This window comes from Saccopteryx leptura, chromosome 13 (assembly GCF_036850995.1).
Source record: "Saccopteryx leptura isolate mSacLep1 chromosome 13, mSacLep1_pri_phased_curated, whole genome shotgun sequence".
In the NCBI taxonomy this organism is placed as follows: Eukaryota; Metazoa; Chordata; class Mammalia; order Chiroptera; family Emballonuridae; genus Saccopteryx; species Saccopteryx leptura.
Genome location: NC_089515.1, coordinates 44,447,915 through 44,468,891, shown reverse-complemented (window position 1 = coordinate 44,468,891; position 20,977 = coordinate 44,447,915). Strand labels below are relative to the sequence as shown.

At 52.0% G+C, this 20,977-nt stretch overlaps 1 protein-coding gene across 4 annotated transcripts in view; it reads left to right on the top strand.

Annotated features, from left to right (window-relative positions):
• Positions 1 to 208: 208 nt before the first annotated feature.
• SEMA4B (semaphorin 4B) overlaps positions 209 to 20,977 on the top strand; it is a 39,203-nt gene continuing 18,434 nt past the window's right edge. The window contains exons 1-3 of one of the 4 annotated variants that reach the window (XM_066354720.1): positions 242 to 341; positions 6,969 to 7,166; positions 13,983 to 14,197. In XM_066354720.1, coding sequence (XP_066210817.1) covers positions 14,077 to 14,197 — 121 coding nt within the window. In that variant the 5' untranslated portion in view covers positions 242 to 341; positions 6,969 to 7,166; positions 13,983 to 14,076. Of the gene's footprint in view, positions 342 to 5,881; positions 6,168 to 6,968; positions 7,167 to 11,740; positions 11,963 to 13,982; positions 14,198 to 20,977 lie in introns of those variants that run through there. The other 3 variants (XM_066354719.1, XM_066354722.1, XM_066354721.1) reach the window with 3 other exon arrangements.

Genomic DNA, 20,977 nt, shown 5'->3' with positions numbered 1-20,977 from the left:
TACTGGGCTGGCAGCGCTGTCATGGGAGCGGTTCCCGACTGGGGGATGGGCAGATAGATAGGAGCAAGTCAAGAGGAGCCATCAACGCCCGGGGGCGGGTGGTAGTTGGGGGGGGCCTGCCGGCAATTCCCGTAAACATGGGTGAGGCGGGGCGGAGCTTCCGGGGACGCTGCGCCAGACCCTGCGTGTTTGCGGGGAAACTCCAGGTCCCCAGGGAGGGCCTCGGGCTGGCCAGGCAGCTGGGAGGAGCCTGGGGGTACCGCGGAAAGAGGGGGTGCGCTGCAGAGGTGGCCCTGCCGTGGGCGGTGGTCGCGCGCGCGCGTGTGCAGGGGCACTCTCAGGTAGGCGCAGGGGACCGGGTGGGCGGAAGCCCCAGCTCTGGGAAGAGGCAGATCAGGGCAAGACTGTCGGGACTGCCACCGCCCCCACTCCCTGGCGGGGCGGCAGTCTCCGAGAGGGTGCAACCTGCACGCTCGGGCACTGGCCCCCTCCGCTGGGGGAGCCTGTTGCTATGGCAGCGCAGGAGACTGGGCCCACGTTCCACTGCCACCGGGGCCTCTGCGCGCAGTCCCTTTAGCATGTCCTAAACCACCCCTACTCACACACCTGAAACTGAGAGGCAGGGATCCTGTTCCTGTCTTTGGAGGGAAATGATTTGGAATTTGGAAAGTCCTGGACTCCTCCTCGGAATTGTGGGTGTGACCTTCCTTCCAGTTAGGCTTTTTGTTATGACAGCTTTTCTTTGAGTGACAGGTGGATTTAGGGATGGATTAGGAGGGAGAGGAGGTTAGGATCCTAGAAATGAGGGGCTCTGGTGGCCTCCCTTTGTGTTCTGCCCGAAGGAGTCAGGAACACTGGTCAGCTGGGGAAGGTCATCAGCCTCTACTCACGTTTCCTCACCTGTCATGTGAGTATGTCCCTTGACTTACAGATCACAAGATTCTTGTAAGGGTCGAATGCCTGAAGGACAGGGAAGTACACAATTTAAAAAAATTGTTTTCCCCATCGATGCTTTAGAACTGGAAGAGCTTTAAAAAATCCATCTGGTCCCACCCCTCATTTTCATAGGAGAAACCCAACCCAGAGGTTAAACGATTTCCCCAGATGACACAGTAAATTGGAAAGGTCAGGATTTCACCCTGGTCTCTCCTGACTTCCAGGCCTCGCTGTTTCCTCTGATGAGAAATCTTACTGAAACTCGGGGAAATCGGTTATGTCTCCCTGTAACCTGGGGCTCAAGGTGTGAGTGACGGGCCATCTAAAGACGGGGACATTGGCAGCAGGTGAAATAAAGTTGAGGGAAGGAGGCTGGAGCCTGGGGGAGAAGCTCAGAAAAAGCCCCTCTCCCCACTGTGTAGATCTTGTGCCTTTGGGCTTTGCTTTCATGTAGCATCTAGAGGATTGTCCTAAATAAATCCCTAGAAGCTAGGCATTCCCCAGCTCTCCAAAATATCTTCTCTTCTGGAGCCAAAAAATCTGTTGAGACTGAATAAACAAGAAACCTTTTGGCTGCCCTCAAGCAGGGAAGTGGGACTTTCCACGTCAGTGAGGTGCCTTTTCCTTTGAAAAGGCTAAGAGGAGGGTGGTGAGTAAAGAGATCCCGGGAAGGAACACTTGAATGACACCATTTGGCAATGACTTGGGACGGTCCCCCTAGAGTAGAAAACTTGTGGACTCTATTAGTAAATATTTACTGGATGCCTGCTATTTGCAAGCTCTGTGAAAGGAACTAGAGATTAAAAACCTGAATTAGGCTGGCCGGGTTCCTGCACTCAGGGAGCTTGGAGAGAAGATAGGAAGAGACGGATGGGATGTGTAAATGGGTATTTCACTACAGCATAATGAGTGCCTTGGTGGAGTTTGAGCAAAGTGCAGAGGGCGTTGGCGGAGCGACTCCAGAAATCAGTTGAAAACAGCATGGTTCTAGCCTGCGAAGCCAGGAGCATGGCTGGAGCTCTGCCAGTTGGCCCAGGCCCCTACCTCTGTTGGAGACAGGAATGAGTGAGTGTGTCCAAAGAAATGTGGCAAGAATGGGTATTCTCTGGAAAAAGGTGTCTAAGGGATCCTGATGAAGTGTAAGCTCTGTGAAGGCAGCAGCCCAGTCCGTCCCCTTCGATTTCAGCAATGCTTAGAAGGCAGCAGGTGCGCAAGAAATACTTGCTGAGTGAATGAAAGCAGGAAGGAAGGGAAGAAGGGAGGGGGGAAAGGCACAGCAGCTTACATCACCAAGAGGAGGATGGCTATAATTTAAGACAAAACCCATGTTGAAATTCCAACCAAAAGTAGAATATCTCTGTGGGTTCTGGTTCCAGCCCTGATTTGTCACTTGTGTAAACTTAGCAAGTCCCTGTACCTCTCTGTGCCCCAGTTTCTCATCCATGAAGTGGGAATCTAATAATTCCTATCCCACTGTTGTGAGAATTATTGATTTGATTGACTGTAAAAAGCTCAGCACAGTCCTTGACCTAGAGCAGCGGTTCTCAACCTGTGAGTCGCAACCCCGGTGGGGGTCGAAGGACCAAAACACAGGGGTCGCCTTTCCGATGGCTTTAGGCGACCCCTGTGTTTTGGTCCTTCGACCCCCGCCAGGGTCGCGACCCACAGGTTGAGAACCGCTGACTTAGAGTGTCAACTTTGCTTTAGGTGGGTAGTTGGCCAAATAAATCATGTCAAGGTTGTATAATTACTTCAAAAGGAGGAATAATATAGTTTTACCTGATAAAGGCTGATTTTGAAAGCACCCTGTGTCTGCCGATTAGCACATCTGAAAGTAATGTGTTTTCACCTTTTTCTGCGGGCGGGGGACAATGATCATTTTGAAATCAGATGAGAGCTCTGGTCCCTCTCACCGAACAGCATATGATTCTTGGGGTTCAGTTCACAGCTCCCTGCTCTGCTGGACTGCTCAGAGGCTGTGATGAAGGAACTGGGCCAGCAGTCGTGGAAGAAGGGCCCGGGGGTGTGAGGTGGGTAGGTTCCCTTTTGGGGAGCTTGTGGAAACCACTTAGTGGAGAAGCTGGAGACAAGCCTGTGTGGCTGGGTGGGTCAGGGTGCAAGTTTAGGCCCCTTAGAGCCTCCTCCTCCGCTAGGGCCAACCTGGGCCTGCTTAGCGCCTCATGGGGGCCTCCAGCCCCATGCTTACTCACAGTGCAGAAATGGTGCCTCCAAGAGTCATAGGGGTCCTGGCCTCTGGTGGCTGGTGTGCAAGATCCCTGTCTAAGCCTGGATCATCGGGACTACCCTCATTCCAGCTTTCTGTGAGGGGGGTGGCAGGTGGGCACACTGCCACACAGAGTGGCAAAACAGGGTCATAGTGCAGTCTTTGGAACCACAGGCAATTAATGAAACCCACCTGTCCATCCCCCACCACCCTGACTCACCTGTCGCAGTGCACGCTCTACACTGTAGACCTACAGGCAACATTAGAACCAAGAGCAGAGCTCTCTGTCTGAGAGAGTGGCAGCCGCCAGGTGACCTGAGGTGCCTGGGAAGCTGCAGGGCTCAGAGAATCACTTCCCCTTGGGGGTGAGGAGCTGAGGGGAGAACCTTGGGATTCTGGGAAGGAGGTTAGTCCCTGGAGTAGAGGAAGGGCCCTGGCCTTCTTTTCCTTTATGAGGCAATGGCCAGGGGCCTGGGGCTCAGAGGGGAATTTAAGGAATAAGAACTTGGTGGGGAAATGCAGACATAGGTGCCTGATTTGTTTTTTTATCTTAGGGGCCTCAGGTCTGATAAGCCAAACTGGAAACCAAACCTGGCCCCTAGATCCTTACGCTTTTTGCTCCCCACCCTCACCTGGCCCAGAATATCTATCTCCCACCTGTGAGGGCTATAGTGGTTTCAGGGGAGAGTCACTAAGCAGTCACTGTGCCCCTTCAGAGTGGCGGGTGCCAAACATCAGCCAGGCCAAGTGCCCGGGCTCTGGAGGCCCGCAGGTGAGCAGGCTTGAGGGCACAGGCAGACTGTCTCTCCTGAACTTGTGTTGGGGGCAGGGGAATGACAGTGGCAACTTCATGTTCTACCCTGTCAGGGCAAGGACGGGTTGAGCCCTGCTGGTTGCACCACAGCCCAATGGGCAGGTGATCCCCTCCCAGGGAGTGGCCAGCTCAGGCCTCAACAGGCCCACGACAGACGCACCCCTGGCTTGGGCTGGGAGGGCTGGTTCCTTCTTCAGCAAGAGTTGCAACCTCAGCACTAGGTTAGAGGGAGGCCGCTGAACCCGAGGGAGAGTCTGGCAGGGTCCTCAGGTTTGAGCATCTAAGTTATTGAGGCGGAGGCAACCCAGGTAGGCGAGGGGAACTGGTAACGTAGAAGGCATAGGCATGGCTTTGTCCACGGAGCGTCTGCTGTGTGCCAGTCCCTTCCTGTGCACTCACATCAGCTCTCCTGACAGCCTGTGGGGTCTGTCAGTCCATCTCACAGATGAGGAAGCTGCGGTGCAGACGTGGTGTGGCTTGCTCCAGTCCACAAAGTAACGAGTGGTGCTGAGACTCCTTCTGACGGAAGAACCAGACAAAGCGCTCTACCACTTCCCAGAGCAGGACACACAGGGACCAGTGGAGGGGCGTCCTACGGTTTGGGGAAGAGATGAGGCAATGTGCACTTATTACCAGACCTGGTGAACAGCTGCCTGTGAGCTGTGAGGCCGTCTTCGTGCTGGCCTGGAAGTGCCCTCGGCTACAGAGGGCACTGCCCCAGTGAGGCTCCCAGCCACCAGGATCTAGAAGTCATTGGCTGATTTAAAAGCACACACAGGGCGTGCCAGCTGGTGTCGCTTCCTCATCGACATGTACTGATGCTTCAGCTGAGCTGCCGCCCAGCCCCTGGGGAGGGGCCAGCAGCGGTGTGCCCAGCCTGGCAGAGGGGGAGCTGCAGCTGCAGGTTGGCATAAGTAGAGGGCTCAGGGCTAAAGGGGACTGCAGCAGGGGAGCTGGGTTGAGGCCAGTGAGTGTCTGTACGGCTTGCTGGGCAGCCTGCCAGCCAGAACCCAGGAACAGGAACAGGAATGGGGAGGGAAGGAGTGCTACTTTGGAAAGGGGTGGGTGGGACCTTTGGGTTCAAGCTCCACTGGGCTTGGCAGGACGCCCCTCCCCCATGGCCAGCAAACAAAGCAGTGACTCCCAGAGTAGAATTGTGGGTATTCCAGAGCCAGGTTCCCCCCCGGGGGTGGGAATGAGAGCAGGCAAGCCTGGCTGGGGGCCGCCTGGCAGGGGCCATCTGTGCGCAAGCACGTGGCCGGCCTGCATCTGGGCAGGGGCTGTCCCTATTGATGATTAGTAGTATTGATTGCAGGCAAGGCTGACTGCGGCCTGGACTGGCCATTCCACTGCCAGCCTGCGCCTGTGTTTGCTGGCTTTTCCTTTGTGCTGAGCAGGTTAGAGAGGCACCGGGCACATGTGTTCATTTGCCTTATATTTTGAACCATGCTTCCCTTTTATTATCTCATTTTAGCCTTTCTCATGCCTTTTCCTTCTCTCCTTCTATGGCTCTTCTCGTTTTTTCCTTTCCTCCACCTGATCCTACAGGTGAGATTTTTTTTTTTTTTTTTACCTTTTGGCTTCTTTGCTTTCTCCTTCCTGCCGCCCGTGATAACAGGTATAAGATATAAATTTACATACAGGAAAATGCACACATTTGAAGTGTATAACTTGAAACACGTTAATATTTGTACATAGTTGGGAAACCAATACCCAGATCAAGGTATAGAATATTCTCATCATCCCTAAAGTCTGCTGTCTGCCAACGAGGCAGCAGCCCCCTCGTCTGGGGGCTGACATAGACACTTTTTGTTTGGCCTCTTTTTGTGTAGTCCTGTGCACCTTTGACCTCTCATTCTTGCATTTTTGTCCTTGTGTGTGAGTCTGTGGGCCTGAGAGAGATGGGGGGCGGGGGGGGGGGGGGAGGCGAGCGAGGCTGTGTGAGCGTGGATGGAGAAAGGGCCAGGCCCGATGATGACTTCATCTTACTGTCAGGGGCACAGGAAACATTGCTTTTCTCTTCGTCTCTTTTCATCCTCTCGTTCCAAGCCCCCCCCCCCCCCAGCTCTTTATAAACGCGGACGTTCTGGCCGAGAAAGACTTGTCCACATCCAAGAGCATCAAAGGAGAGCAGGAGACACAGCGTTGGCTTGGGAACCTCTCTTTAGCCCACAGGAAATGAACGCAAAGGAGGTTGGTTTGTTTTCTCTGACAGCCATCCTCTGGTTTTCTCCAGCCCGGGGAGAACAAATTGGCACAGCAAGGGAGGACAGTGTAGCCCACAGGGGCCACTCACAGCCACCATGCTGGGGGCCTGCTGTGAAGGGCTCTTCTCTAGGCCAACAGCTGGGTCCCTCATACTGTCCGCTCTGTGGAGGTCCCACTCAACTGTTGTGCTTGGCGGTGGGGCTTCTGAAGACAGAAGACCTGTCACTGTCCTCAAGGGGTTTGCTATAGACATACTTAGAGCATTTGAGCAGCCATGAGCAGGATATAATTAACCAGCAGCGAGGCTGCATCAGCCCCTGCCTCTTCTCCTTGGGGACAGCATAGCAGTCACACAGCCCAGGTGTTGCCAAGACACTAGGGCAGACCAGCCCTGCTGCCCTTTTAGGAGTTCCTTGCAGAGTTTCAGGCACGAGCTGGGGCCCCTCATCTGGCCCTGTTCTAGGTGAGAGCCTGCAACAGAATATATAAGAAGGAAATGCTGCAGCCAGTTCTCTGATTTCAACAAGATCTCCTGCAATTTTTTTTCATAAGATTCAATGGATAATATGGAGAAACAGGAGACGAATAGTGCAGTGAGGAGGCCACCTAGCTAGCTGCTCCACCTACAAAGGGTATTGATTGGTTTTAAGCCTGATGGAAGATTCTCGTGCTTTTGAGCTCTGTTTTGGCCCTGTATCACTCAGTTCCCTTCCCCCCTAATTTACAAAATACCCATAGTTTTATTTCCTTTCTTTTCTTTCTTTTTTTTTTGTGAGAGAGAGACAGGAAAGGAGATGAGAAGAATCAACTCTTAGCTCCATCACTTTCGTTGTTCATTGATTGCTTCTCATAAGTGCCTTGACTGGGAGGGCTCCAGCTGAGCCAGTGACTCCTTGCTCAAGCCAGCGACCTTGAGGTCATGTCTGTGATCCCATGCTCAAGCCGGTGACCCCGCATTCAAGCCGGCTACCCGCACTTACACAGGTGACTTCAGGGTTTTGAACCTTGGTCCTCAGTGTCCCAGGTTGACGCTTTATCCATCGAGCCACCACCTGGTCAGGCCTCACAGCTTTTCTATATTAACCAGTTGTGAAAACGTAAAGAAAAATTTTATTGATTGATTTAGAGAGAGAGGAAGGGAGAGAGAGAGAGAGACACACACACACAGAGACAGAGACAGAGACAGGAACATCAATCTGTTCCTGTATGTGCCCTGACCGGGGATTGAATCGGCAACCTCTGCACTTCTGGACAATGCTCCAACCAACTGAACTATTCGGTCAAGGCACCAATTGTTAAAACTTTACCAAAGATGCACTCACACTCTAATATACTCTTTTTCTCTCTCTGTCGTTTATGCTGAATTATTTGCAAGTAAGCTGCAGACATCATGACAATTCACCGCTAAAAACCTGAGCAGATGCCTGACCTGTGGTGGCGCAGTGGATAAAGCGTCGACCTGGAAATGCTGAGGTTGCCGGTTCGAAACCCTGGGCTTGCCTGGTCAAGGCACATATGGGAGTTGATGCTTCCAGCTCCTCCCCCCCTTCTCTCTCTCTGTCTCACTCTCTCTGTCTCTCCCTCTCCTAAAATGAATAAATAAAAATAAAAAATAAAAATAAATAAAATAAAGTGATTAAACATTAAAATACTCCATGGGGAGAAGGTTTAAAAAAACAACAAAAAACCTGAGCAGATATCCTGGAAGAACAGGGACATCGTCCCTGCAAACACAACACCATTATCATACTGAAAATATGCATAATGTGAAAATTTCCCAAATTGCGTCATAGCCTTTTTCCCCTGGGATTCAATCAAGGTTCATATGTTGCATTTGATGATCAACTTTTTTTAGTTTCTTAACCTAAAATAGTCCCCTTGTCTTTTTTGCCTTTGATCAGATGAACCTTTTTTTTTTTCAGATGAACCTTTTTGAAGAGTGCAGGCCAATTGTCTATAGAATGCTGGGTGCATCTGACTTTGTCCTTTTTATTAAATCTGGGCTACTTTTCACAAGAACACTATAAGGATTGACTATGTTGTATATTTCTTTTGTTTTTTAATTAAAAGATTTTTTTTTCCCATTGGTAGAGGAAGGGCAAGAGAGAGAGAGAAGCATCGACTCTTTGCTTCACTGGTTGTTGCCTTTAGTTGTGTACTTACTGCTTCTCATACATGCTCTGACTGGGGATCGAACCTGCAACCTCGTGCACTGAGATGACTCTTTATCCACTGAGCCACCTGGCCAGGGCCTATTGTGTATTACTTATTGCATCACATCAGGACATAAATGATGTCAGGAAGTCCCATTACTGATATTGCTACTTTCAACCACTCAATTAAGATGGTGTCAGCCAGAACTCTCCCATATACATTTTCTCTTTGGTAATGACTAAATCATCTATGGGAAAGACCTTGAGACCTTGTTAATACATAGTTTCCTTTTTTTTTCTTTTTCTTCTTCTTCTTCTTAAGTGAGAGGTGGGGAGGCAGAGAGACAGGCTCCTACATGCGCCCCAACCAGGATACACCTGGCAAGCCCCCCCCATGGGGCGATGCTCTGCCCATCTGGGGCTAATACATAGTTTTCTAACAGTCTTCCACCCAGTGGTTTAGCATCCAATGATGATCCTTGCCTGAATTTAGATTTTACAATTCTTTCAGTTCTTCCTACATTTATCAGCCAGCATTTTTCTGTACAAGAAAGCTTCCTTTCTATCCCTTGTCTTCCTCTGTGTTTCTCTGAATGTCACTGTGGACTAATGGATTGTTTTTAATTCATGCATTAGAATTCATTATTTCATTCATTATGCCTTTTGATGAGCAACTTGTCCCAAGTTTGGTCATCAAGCTGGCCCTATGTCCTTTTTTTTCTTTTTTTTTTTGAGAGGGAGAGGGAGATGAGAAACATCAACTCATAGTTGTTTGTTTCACTTTATTTGTTCATTGACTGCTTTCTCATATGTGCCTTGATCAGGGGCTTCAGTTGAGCCAGTGACCCCTTGCTCAAGCTAGCAACCTTGGGCTTCAAGCTAGTGACCTTTGTGCTCAAGCCAGTGACCATGGGGTCAATGTCGATCCCATGTTCAAGCGGGGTTTTGAACGTGGGACCTCAGCGTCAAAGTCGACGCTCTGTCCACTTCACCACCACTGATCAGGCTGGCCCTGTGTCCTTTTGACATGACCCCATTAATCTTTTTTTTTTTTTTTTTTTTTTTCTGAAGCTGGAAACGGGGAGAGACAGCCAGACAGACTCCCACATGCACCCGACCGGAATCTACCCGGCACACCCACCAGGGGGCGACGCTCTGCCCCTCCGGGGCCTGGGGCCGAGGCCAAGGAGCCATCCCCAGCGCCCAGGCCATCTTTGCTCCAATGGAGCCTCGCTGCGGGAGGGGAAGAGAGAGACAGAGAGGAAGGAGAGGGGGAGGGGTGGAGAAGCAGATGGGCGCTTCTCCTGTGTGCCCTGGCCGGGAATCAAACCCGGGACTTCTGCACGCCAGGCTGACGCCCCACCACTGAGCCAACCGGCCAGGGCCCCATTAATCTTTTTTAAAGCATTTTTTGTATGTTAGAGAGACAGGAAGGGAGAGAGAGGGTGAGAAGCATCAACTCATAGTTGCTTTCACTTTAGTTGTACATTGATTGTTTCTTGTATGTGCCTTGACAAGGGCAAGCCAGTGTGCCCTTGCTCAAGCCAGCGACCTTGAACTTTTCATGCTGGTGGCCTTGGGGCTCAAGCTGGTGAGTTTTTGAGTTCGTGTGGATGATTCCCCAAGTAAGGTCAGCGACCTTGGGGCTTTGAAACTGCAACCTCCGGCCTGACCTGTGGTGGCGCAGTGGATAAAGCGTCGACCTGGAAATGCTGAGGTCGCCGGTTCGAAACCCTGGGCTTGCCTGGTCAAGGCACATATGGGAGTTGATGCTTCCAGCTCCTCCCCCCTTCTCTCTCTCTGTCTCTCTCTCCTCTCTGTCTCTCTCTCCTCTCTAAAAATGAATAAATAAAATAAAAAAATATTTAAAAAAAAAAAAAAAAAAAAAAAAGAAACTGCAACCTCTGTTCTAGGTTGATGCTTTATCCACTGTGCCACCAGAGGTCAGGTGACCTCATTAATCTTTAACCACTTCCTTGCTTTCTGGTCCACCAAAAATGTCCCAGGCTCACCTTTTACTTTCCCTTTCATTTCCCCAGAATTCTGGTACTTTTTATTGAAGAGTGGTATTTAGAAAACAAGCTAGGTGTGCTCACCCAATATTTTTATCAATGACTTGAATAAAGGTATAGGAATGCTTATCAAATTTACAGGTGACTCAGAACTGAGAGGGGAAGCAAAATGTATGATAATATGCCCTGGCCAGATAGCTCAGTTGGTTGGAGCATCGTCCTGAAGCACCGAGGTTGCTGTTTTGATCCCCAATCAGGGCCCATACAGGAACAGCTTGATGTTCTTTCCTCTCTCTCTTTCTCTCCCCCTCCCCCATCCCTCTCTCACTAAAATCAATAGATACAATACTTTTTTAATATATGGTAATAGAATCAATAATCAGAATGACCTCAATAGGATGAAATCTGGACCAGAACCAATAGATTTAAGAGGTCAGTAGAAAGTGGCGGCTTAAGTTGAAAAAGATAATTGTGTAATTTCAGGTTTGTGGGAACTCTTCTTTTTTTTATTGATTTTTTTTTTTAAGAGAGAAAGGAAGGGAGAGAGATAGTAGAAGGGGGAAAGAGAGAGAGAGAGACAAAGAAGAGAGGGAGGGAGGAGAGAGGGTGAGAAGCATCAACTCGTAATTGTTTCACTTTAATTGTGCATTGATTGCTTCTCATACATGCCTTGACCGAGCCAGTGACCCCTTGCTTAAGCCAGCAACCTTGGGCTTCAAGCCAGTGACCTTGGGATCTGTCAATGATCCTGTGCTCAAGCCAGCAACCTTGGGGTTTCCAACTGGTGCCCTCAGCATTCCAGGTCAACACTCTATCCACTGTGCTACCACCTGTAAGGCTGGGGGACCTGTTTATTGGACCAAAGATGATATCAAAAAGTAGCTCTGGTTGTTGGTGGACATGAGCCAGCAGCATTCCATGATCCTTAGCAGCATTCCTTGCATCCAAGTATCCAATGCATCTTGAAGACCTACCACATGCCAGGCACCGTTCTAGAGGACTGGGATAACTAACAAGCAGATAAACAGAAATCCCTGCCCTCCTCAGTCAACATTGTGGGTATGGAAGGACAGGTGGGGAGTTCAGACAATAAAGTAAACCCACAACAAATAAGCAAATCATATAGTATGTTAGAAAGTGATGAAGTGCTTTGACAAAAATCTCAGGGTAAGGGGAATATTGGGGGAAGTTTGGATTCTTCAAGAAGGTGATCTTTGAGCAAAGATTTAGAGGAAGCAAAGGACTCAATCTTGTGGCTATCTAGGAAGTGCGCTGCAGTAGAGAGAATAGCCAGGGCAAAGGTCCCCGCACAGAGTGCTTGTGAGTAACCCTGGGTAGAGTGAGCTGGCAGGGCAGTGGCTGTGGGGTGAGGAGAACATGGGCCTTGCAGTCCACTGTAAGGTCTTTCCTTTTCCATTGAGTGAGATGGGGAACCTTTGGAGGCTCCTGACTAGAGGAGAGCCATGACCTGATTGGTTTTGAAACAGTCACTCTACCAAAAAACAAACAAACACAAGAAAGAGTCACTCTGACTGCTGAGCAGAGAACAAGTTTCAGGGCAGCAAAGGTGAAAGCAGGGAACCCTTGCAGTAAGTAACCAGGAGAAAGGGTGGTGGTGAGTACTCACCTTATGGATTGGCTACTGGGTTGGGTGTGGGGAGTGAGTGAGAGAAAAAAGTTAGGTTTTTAACCTGAGCCACTTAAATGAGATGGGGAAGGTTCACACAGACAGCACGTTTTTGGGGAGGGAGAGGGAGAGCTCAGGAACTCTGTTTGCGACATGCTGGGTTTGAGATACCTATCAGACAAGACAGCTGGTGGAAATGTTGAGGCCATTTGGAGTTCAGGGTGGAGGTCCTGGCTTGCAGTTAGAAGCTTGGGCATCATTGGCTAAAGATGGATTGACAGCATTGATGAAGGTGGTGTCCAAGGCCTGGGTGACGCTGGTACTGGGGTGCTGGGTGCTGCCCACATCCCATGTGTGATTCTGTGTCCAGTGCTGGGAGCCCCTTTATTTACTTATTTGTTTTGTATTTGTTCTTGTTATTTTTTTTTGCTTTTCCTTGGGAGTTCCTTTATAATGCGTGCTGCTAGCCTGTCCCTTACCCACAGATGGGTATTGGGATGGTGGAGGAACACAGGGAAACTTGGCTGCAAGCAAGGAGAGGTGGGACCATGTGAGTGCTGTGCCCACCCAGACAGCCACCCTATAGGAGAGGATGGAGCTGGCCCCAGGGTTGGGGGTAGGGTGAGAGCAAAAGGTGTTGGCTCTGAGGAAGCTAATTTTGGCTGGGGGTAAAGAGGAACTTTCCCAGGATTACAGCTCATTCCTGGAGCAGCTGTTCCTACTGCCATGGAAATGACTACAGAGGTTTTCTTCTGATTCCAGCTACAGGAAGAATTACATTTTACCTTGGTCTTGTGCAATCTTAGGAAAAGTTAAAACAAGTTTCTTACCTTTTTATGATCACTGCACTTTGGTGCTTTCTTTTGTTTTCTTTCTTCAAAAATGTTTTCTTTCAAATGTTTGTTTATTGATTTGAGAAACACTGATTTGTTGTTCCACTTATTTATGCATTCATTGGTTGATTCTTGTATGTGCCCTGACAGGGAATGGAACTAACCAACTGAGCTACCTGGCCAGGGCTTGTTTTATTTTTAATGCTGATGGGGAGACATTAAATTGATTTCAGGACCTATTAAGGGGTGCAGGGTGCAGTTTGAAACTGCTTCTCAGCAGGATTGAGCTTCACCCTCGGGGATGTTAGAAGCCAAGAAGTGGGGAGGCAAGGTGGATTGTGCCTCTTCCAGGTGGGTGCCTCTGGGATCCCTCCAGCCTTATGGCTATTGTCCCCTGCCTGGCCGCGTGCTGGTTGTGGAGGTTTCACCTCCGTGGCTGTATACTAAATCCTATTACTCCTCTCGTAAGTAATCTTGCCTCCCTCCCCCACCTGAGGTCTGGCTTCCTGTGGATCGAGTTCTAAGCATGGACGACCTGCAGAGTAGTGGACTAAGTGGTGGGCCTGCTGGAACGCAGCCAGGATCTAAGGTGGACTGACCATGAAGAAATTAGACTCAGAAGCAACTAGCCCCAGCGTCAGCACGAGCTGAGCTCAGCCCAGTCCATTTGGTCACCGACAAGAGGGTCCCAGGAGCAATAGCGGGGGAGGCGTAGGTAAAAGGAAGAAACCTACGCCAGACCTTCACGAGGCACACAGGGTAGAGACCCACATGTTTTCCCAATTCTTGGGTCGCTGAGGGTCGCAGAGCAGCCGGAAGGGGGCCACGGAGGCGGTGGGAGGGTCTGAAAGTGGGGGCGGGGACCGAGGGCTCGGTTTTTCCCCGGCGCTCTCTGGCCGCCGCGGCGCCCACGGCCCCTGGATTTGGCCTCTCCAGGCACGCACCCATCTGGCGCTCCTCGAGCCCGCAGCGCCCAGGAAGGGGGAAGGGGCGGGCAGGGCGGGGAGCAGGGCAGACCGGGGAGAGGCAGGACGCTCGCCCACTTCCTCCTCCGGCACCGCCCTTCGTCCCGCGCTCCCGGCGAGCCTCCACGGAGTTGGGCCAGCGGGACCGCGCTGCGGGGGGCGGAGGGGGGCGTTCGTTGCGGCCACGTGACCCGTCTCCCACCCACCCAGGTCCGGGGGCGGGGCCGCGGCGCTGCGAGTCCAGTTGAGCCACCTGAGCAAGAGCCTGGGGGACGTCGTAGCTGTCCGAGCTCCGCGCGCCGCGATGGCCCCGGGGACCTGGCTGCTGCCGCCGCCGCCACTGCTGTTGCTGTTGCTGCTGCTGCTACTGCTGCCGCCGCCGCCTGTGACTCGAGCGCTTGTCCCGCGGATCAGCCTGCCGCTGGGTGAGTAAGGGGCGACCTTGCGTGGGGCCGGGGAGGGGAGGCGGGCTGAAGTGCCTCGTGCGGAGGTAGCTGTGACAAAGGAGGCCGGGGGCCTATCGGAGGCGTGGAGTTCACTGGGACCCCTCCTCCTCTCAAAGTGCCGCACGGAGGGAGGGAGGGAGAGGGGAGCTGTGGGGCCGTGGGCCCCTTTCTTCTATATTTTTAATACTCAGGGAGGGGGGTCCTTGCCCGCTCTGTCGCCTCTGCTCACCTTTTGTAGGGCGCCCTTTCTGCGATGGTGCCCCCCATTTCACCCCCCCAGTGCTGGCTACCCGCCTGTCCTCCTGCCCATCTGCTTGTCTTTGATACTGACCCGAGCCAGCCACGATGCCGCCCCTGAGAAGCACGTCGGTGTGGTGGGGGTCTTACTTGGCGCTCATAAACACTGGGGTTTGGTCTTCCAGCAAGCCATAGAAGGACTCGGGAGCTGTAGTGAGCCGGTGCCCCATCCTTCACCGTGTTGGATACAGCGGGATTCCCCCCAGGACCTGGGAGTTACCATACCAGGGATGGGGCCAGTCTGGGCACTGAGACTCCCAGGCCCTAAGCAGGAGGGTCCTCGGAGTGACCCAGGAGGACCATGCTCATGGGCCAGATCCCTCTCTTCAGGCTCACATCTGCTTCTGCAGCCCCTCCTTTTTCAGCCTTTGCTTCCCCTCTCCTTACACCCCTTTCACCTGGTTGCTCATCCAATTCCTCTTTGAAATCAAAGGGACCTGGATTCTAAGCCTCCTTCTACTACCGGGCAAGTAAGTGCCTTCTCCCTGGGCCCCAATTTAAACGTCTGCAAAATGGGCACAGTTACCGGTAGCTTGCAAGTTTATGTTGAAGATTTCATGAAACGAAGTGTATTACGTGGGCATACTGTCTATAGGTGCCCAGTGAATGTTGTTTCTTCAAGACCTTTAACTTGCTGGTTGTCACACTGTATGACTTAGAATAAAGGACCTATAAATTAGAGGTTACAGACTGAAACTGTACCAGACTTCCTTCTCCAGCAGCATCCCCGCCCCTAAAAGTACTCTATTTTTGAGGGGAAAGAGTAGTAGAATCAACGCTGAAATTAACTTAGTGGCCCTGAATAACCCTATCTGAAACATGGCTAGTAGTGCTGAGAAGGTGACCTGGCTCAAAGACTGCCTCAGCCAACTTAGTAACCGAGTGACTTGGAGTGAGCTGCCTAACCTCTCTGGGACTTGATTTCCTCATCTCTAAAATAGGGGTAATACTAGAACCGGCCTGAAGGTTGTGAGGAGTAAATCCAGTTTAGGTTTGAAAAGTTCTTTAAGACAGGGCTTGGTACAGAGAAAGCTCTTAGTAAGTATTAGCTGTCATTATTGTTACACATTAAGCACAGGTTCCATTCTGGCATGCCCCGCACAGATTCTCCTTGGGGCGGGGCGGCTCTGGTGTGTTGGTTTGACTCAGTTGCTTGGTTGCTCGGGCTTGTTACATGAGGTGTATCTAGACCCAGGTCTGCTGCCTTTGCGATTTTTCTGTTGTGGCCACAGCTCTCTTTTGCCTTCAGACCCTCTCAGTTTTGGGCGCAGGTGAGATGAGTTGGGGACAAATGCTCGAGGGACTCTACTTATGGCCCTGGGAAAACTAGGCTAGCTGAAGGGCATGGCAGATGTCCGGCTCTAGAACCAGATGGGGACCACTCATGGTGGAAGACTAAACTGGGGAACCATGAGGAAGAACCAAGAAGACCTACTTTCTGAGAACAGCTAGCGTACTTTGTGGTTATTACCCACACAGCGCCAAGACCTGGCCCACTTCCACAAATTGATGACTGTTGCCAGGCTGTAGTATGGTTCTCTCACATACCGGCACCCCCCCCCCCCCCACAGGTCACTTGGTGCTATGGTCTGGATGTCTGTGTCGTTCCAAAATTCATATGTTAAAATCCTAACCCCCAGAGAACTGAGACACGTGGGTTCACCTGTGAGGACCCGCTTGAGATGACCCACGTTTTGTGCACTGCTGAGGAGTTGATATGCAGTCCACGCTCGGCTCCCCCAGCTGTGGACCATGGAGGAAAAAAGCCCCTCCTCTGTGTTCTTGAGGCTTGGGTCTGCCCAGAGGAACTTCTCTTTCTAGTCCCATCAAAACCTTGGCAAAGTTTGGCAGCACCCTGGCACTTGAACTTGTGAGCTGAGCACATACCCACACTTTACTGAGCTACACCCAGCCTGGAGTACCTGCCTCACTGGGCTTCCTCCTGGCCCTGGGGATCCCCACCCCCCTCCCATCTACGTGCAGGTTCTCCTGGCAGCTGGGTGCCCCAGAGGGGGAATGCCCAGGTGACTGAGCAGGCTCACCTTCCCAGTGTGGCCGGAGGCGCTTCCTGCCCCATCCCTGGGGGCTCGTCAGATGTTCCTGGCAGCCTGCCTGGGTAGGCCCCTGGTGACCATGGGACACTGGGCAGAAGCCTCCACAGCCTGTCCCTCACATAATAGGAACAGAGACATGGAAGTAGAGCTCATACCCCCTTCCCTCCCCTACTGAATTCCCACCCGAGTCCCCCAAGGGCCTGGATGACTGGAGACAGTGGGCTGTGTCTGTGGTTTGAAACAAACCTCTGAGAGGGGAGCGTCCTTCCCATGGAACCCTTATCAGATTCCGGGGGACTCCAGGGTCAGCAGAGCAAGCTGAGGCCTTCAGATGGAGTGACTTGCCTGTGAAAGAGACGCTTCAAAGAAGTGTGTGGGATCTGGGTTCTGTTGCACTGGGAGATGGGTGGTCTGGAGTCACAAGGCCGGAGGCTCTGCTGTGTCCGGAGCAGGAGAGCTGCTGAGTGGAGATGACGGCCTGGTGCCTCTTGGCCTAGCCATGTGGGAAGAAACAAAAACCTGCTTCTGTGGCCTCTGAAAGTCTTATTGGGTCCCCTTATTTGGGCAATTAAAAGGAAGAATTATTAATTTTCCCTTGCCCTGAATTGCCTGCCTGAGAAGTTCTGGACACAGTGTCTCCAAACCAGACAAAATAAATCGACAGGCCTGCACCGTGCAGTCAACAAAACCCCATTGAGCCAAGAGAATGGGGCCCAGGCACGAATCAGCTGCTTGTTCTCTGACCCTAGAGTGGGCACCCAGGGTCATGGCTACTCTGAGTGCCCCCAGTACAGGCTGCTTTCCAAGTCTTTTCCTGACTGGTTACTGGTCTCCCTCCACGGTGTGTCCTGAGTGCAACATGAGCGTTTGTCTTTCGCTCTGTCCAGCGGACTGGCACCTGCATGGATGGAGCTGCACTTCTGTGTGTGGATGGCCCAGCGCCGCAGACTAGCTTGCCCTTCTTACTTACTGCACAGCCTGGGCAAGCTCCTGCCTCCTCCCAGCCTGTTTTCACATCGGCAAGATGGGAATAGTAGCAGGAACCATCTCACGGAGTTCCGAGAGGAGGACGTGAAATTATGGATGTCAAGTCTGGCATGCCGCCTGGCATGTGCGGCATCCCCAGTAAAAGATAGCGGCTCCTGTTCTTCTTGGTGGAAGTTTCCCACCCGCCTAGCTTGGTGAGGTTATTTGTATTCGTTTGGTAGACACTCGGAGCGCTGGCTGTATGCAGGCCCTCTGCTAGTTGCCAAGACCGCCAGGCCAGGGAAGGAGGTGGTGCAGACCCACCACCACCCTGAGGGAGATACAGAGATGGTTGGAGTTCACCCCCAGAGGTCCTGCCTCATTTAGCCCACTTTCCAAGTGCTCTTAGTTCAGGCCTTTTAAAGTCCTTCTTTGCCCACAGTACTTCTCTGCCTGGGGCTGGACTGCACTGCCTTCCTCCCTGCCCCTTGCTGGCTCCACTCTGCCCTCTGCATAACCCACATTCAGCTGGGTGTTGAAATGCCCGTGTACCAGCCAGCAAAGCTCTGAGCTTTCACAACTTTTGGGGCACATCTGGATGTACCTGATTGTTCATCCTCAGACTAGAGAGACAGAGGGTGGTGGGGGCCTGCGGAAAAGGCTGGACTTGGGTCATGTTGTCAATCACTCCTTCCTATGTCACCTTCTTAAAGCCTATGGCCCCCCTACCACCCTGTGCGTGCTCAGGATCGGTGGAGAGGGCTCTGATGCAGCCCTCCCTGGGGGATGAGGGAGGAGAAGAGCAAATGGAACATAAGACTCCTGTGGTCCAGGTCGGCTTGCACTCAGCAACGCCTGCTCCCCCAATGAGCCCTTTCTGCCCCCTCCACCTTGCATTCTGCCCGCCCCATCCTGGCAGTGCTCCCTGTGTCCAGTGTAGAGAGTGGCTTACACAGAGGTAGCTGTCTTGGGACATATACCTAAGGTCCCCTAATGGCACCTCCTGCCATTTCCAAGGCCACGACACGAGCCTTTCCCCTGTTCCTAACCTTGTGCTGTCTCTTTCGTCACTCTTTAGCCACCATTCCTATATGTGACCATCTCCACTACAAGGCAGGAGCCAGCCCTCCAGCCCTTAGGTGTCACAGTCCTCATGATCATGGTCAGTGTCGAGTGCCTAGGAGAACGTAAAAGCTGGGTGACAGGTCTAGAGCAGCTGGGGGCACCAGGCTTTAGTGGGCTTGTTTCCACCTGCATGGAAGGTGGAATTATCCCTGTTTTATAGATCAGAGAGCTGAGGTTCAGAGAGGGGAAGTATTTTTTCCAAGTCAAATAGCTCAGCCTCCCACGCCTGTGGCCTGACTTGTTCTCCATGGGATCTCTGCGCTTGTGGGTCCTCTGAGAAGCCCACTCTGACAGCATAGTGGGGTTTGGAGAGGTGGGGATCCTGTGGTGAGGGCATTTCAGTGGGGATGGCAGACAAAAACCTCTCATTTTATCAGAATTCCTAAAGGGGGGCAAAATGACTCGCTGCCTCTATTTTGACCTCCCCTTGCCAGTCCTCTGAGACAGGTGCTATAACCACAGGAGGGACAAAAAACTCCCAGGGTGGCACACTATGTGCCAGGCGCTGCTCTTGGGTTTGGAGATGGTGGCATTGTTCCGTCTCGAACAGGTGAGGGAACCGAGGCTCAGAGAATCCAATTCACACTGCTGGGGTCACACAGCTAGAAAGATTGGGGTCAAGCCTTAAGCCACAGCTGTCTGCCACAAGAGCCACAGTCTTTCCACCAGAACAGCTGCATCCTTCGTCACCTGTGAAATGTACAAAAAAGCAGCAAAATGATCCAGCCCAGCCTTGAATAATTGATAGGTTATGTATTCCCATCTGGTAAAGAAATCTGTTGAGGTCACTCCTTGCATGGGACAAGGATCCAGCTGAGGCCCCTGCCGGTACAGCCACAGTTGGAAATAGGGCCAACCCAGCAGCCTTGGCCAGGAGCACATTGCATGGGGGGATGGGGCAAGTGTCTCCAACGGGCATTTCGTACTGGGGGCAGCGGGTCAGAGCCGGCTACCAATATGTTTTATTCGGCCTCCAAGTATTTTAGAAAATTTTTAATCAGTCACCTATATTTAACACTCAGGATATTTTAGATAAAAATCCAGGTTTTTGGCTCCTCTGAAGATGTGGTGAGGCTGGGCCCCCATTTCATTTAGCAGCAGGCGTCTGGGGCTAAGCAGCAGCTGCTCGGGTGCCGGGTGTTTACTCAGAGCAAAGACTGGGAGAAAGGAAGGCAGTCGAGGAGTGGGGGGCATGGAGAGGGCCCATTCTGCTTGTCGGTGACTCCATAACCTGGGAGCAGGGCTTGGCACTGCCACATGCATTTGGTTGGTCTTCCCAGCTCTCTCTCAGAGAGGGCAAGTGCCTTGTCCAGGGTTGCACAGCTGGTTGGTGATAAAAGTCAGGACTCACACACACAGGTCTCCTGGTCCCTGTGGCCTCTCCATCTGCACCCTGGGTCTCCAGGACAGCGAGTTCATGTCTTTGGGGAGGGGGCAGTGCGAGCATGAGGCTTCAGGGCCTCCAGATTGCTCCCTTTGAATCTGCGGTCCCTCCCTGGACCACAGGGACTCCATCAGTCATTCATTCAATCAACGAATGTCTATTGAACACCTGTCTCCTCAGAACTCACCTGGCTAGGTAATACAGAATCAGGGTACATATAAGACAGTTTGATGATTAAGACAGTTGGTCCTCAAGCTTAGTGAAAGAGACAGAAAACGCATCTTCATCAAACCATGTGGCCAGTGCATCAGGGAGGTATATACAGGAGATGGTGGGCACATAGAGAAGGGGCCCTTGCCTGGACGGGGACTCAGGAAGGCCTCCTCGCAGAGGTGAAACTGAGCTGAGTCTCCAGGATGAGTCGGAATTAGTCAAAAGGAAGGGCCTTCCAGGTGGGTGAATTGCCTGAGCAGAGACCAAGAGAAGAAACAGGACCTTGATGTCACTCAGTTGAAATGGGAGGGGGGTGTAGCAAGGGCTGGTGAATGAGGGGCTTGGCCAGTGGGGCATAACTGAGGGTTTTACACAGGACAGTGACAGTTCTTACGGAGGTGTCTGGCCTCAGCATAGCAGCAGGGCTGGGGGCAGAGCCAGCTGGGACGGAGACTGCTGAAGCTGCCCAGGTGGAAGGGTGGTGGCCTGGTCCCGGATGTGGACAGTGGGCATCATAATGGAAAAACATTCAGAAAATACTGAGGAGGAAAAACTGGCAGGATTTCCTTAATGATCGGATGTCCTTGGGGTCAGGAGGGGAGGAAGGAAGCATGATGACAGGTTCACAGCTGGGTGAATGGTGCCAGAGAGAGGAGATCCCAAGCTGAACAGGGGGTCTGGGAGGGGCCCACATAGCGGGGTCTGGTGTGTCAGAGGAAG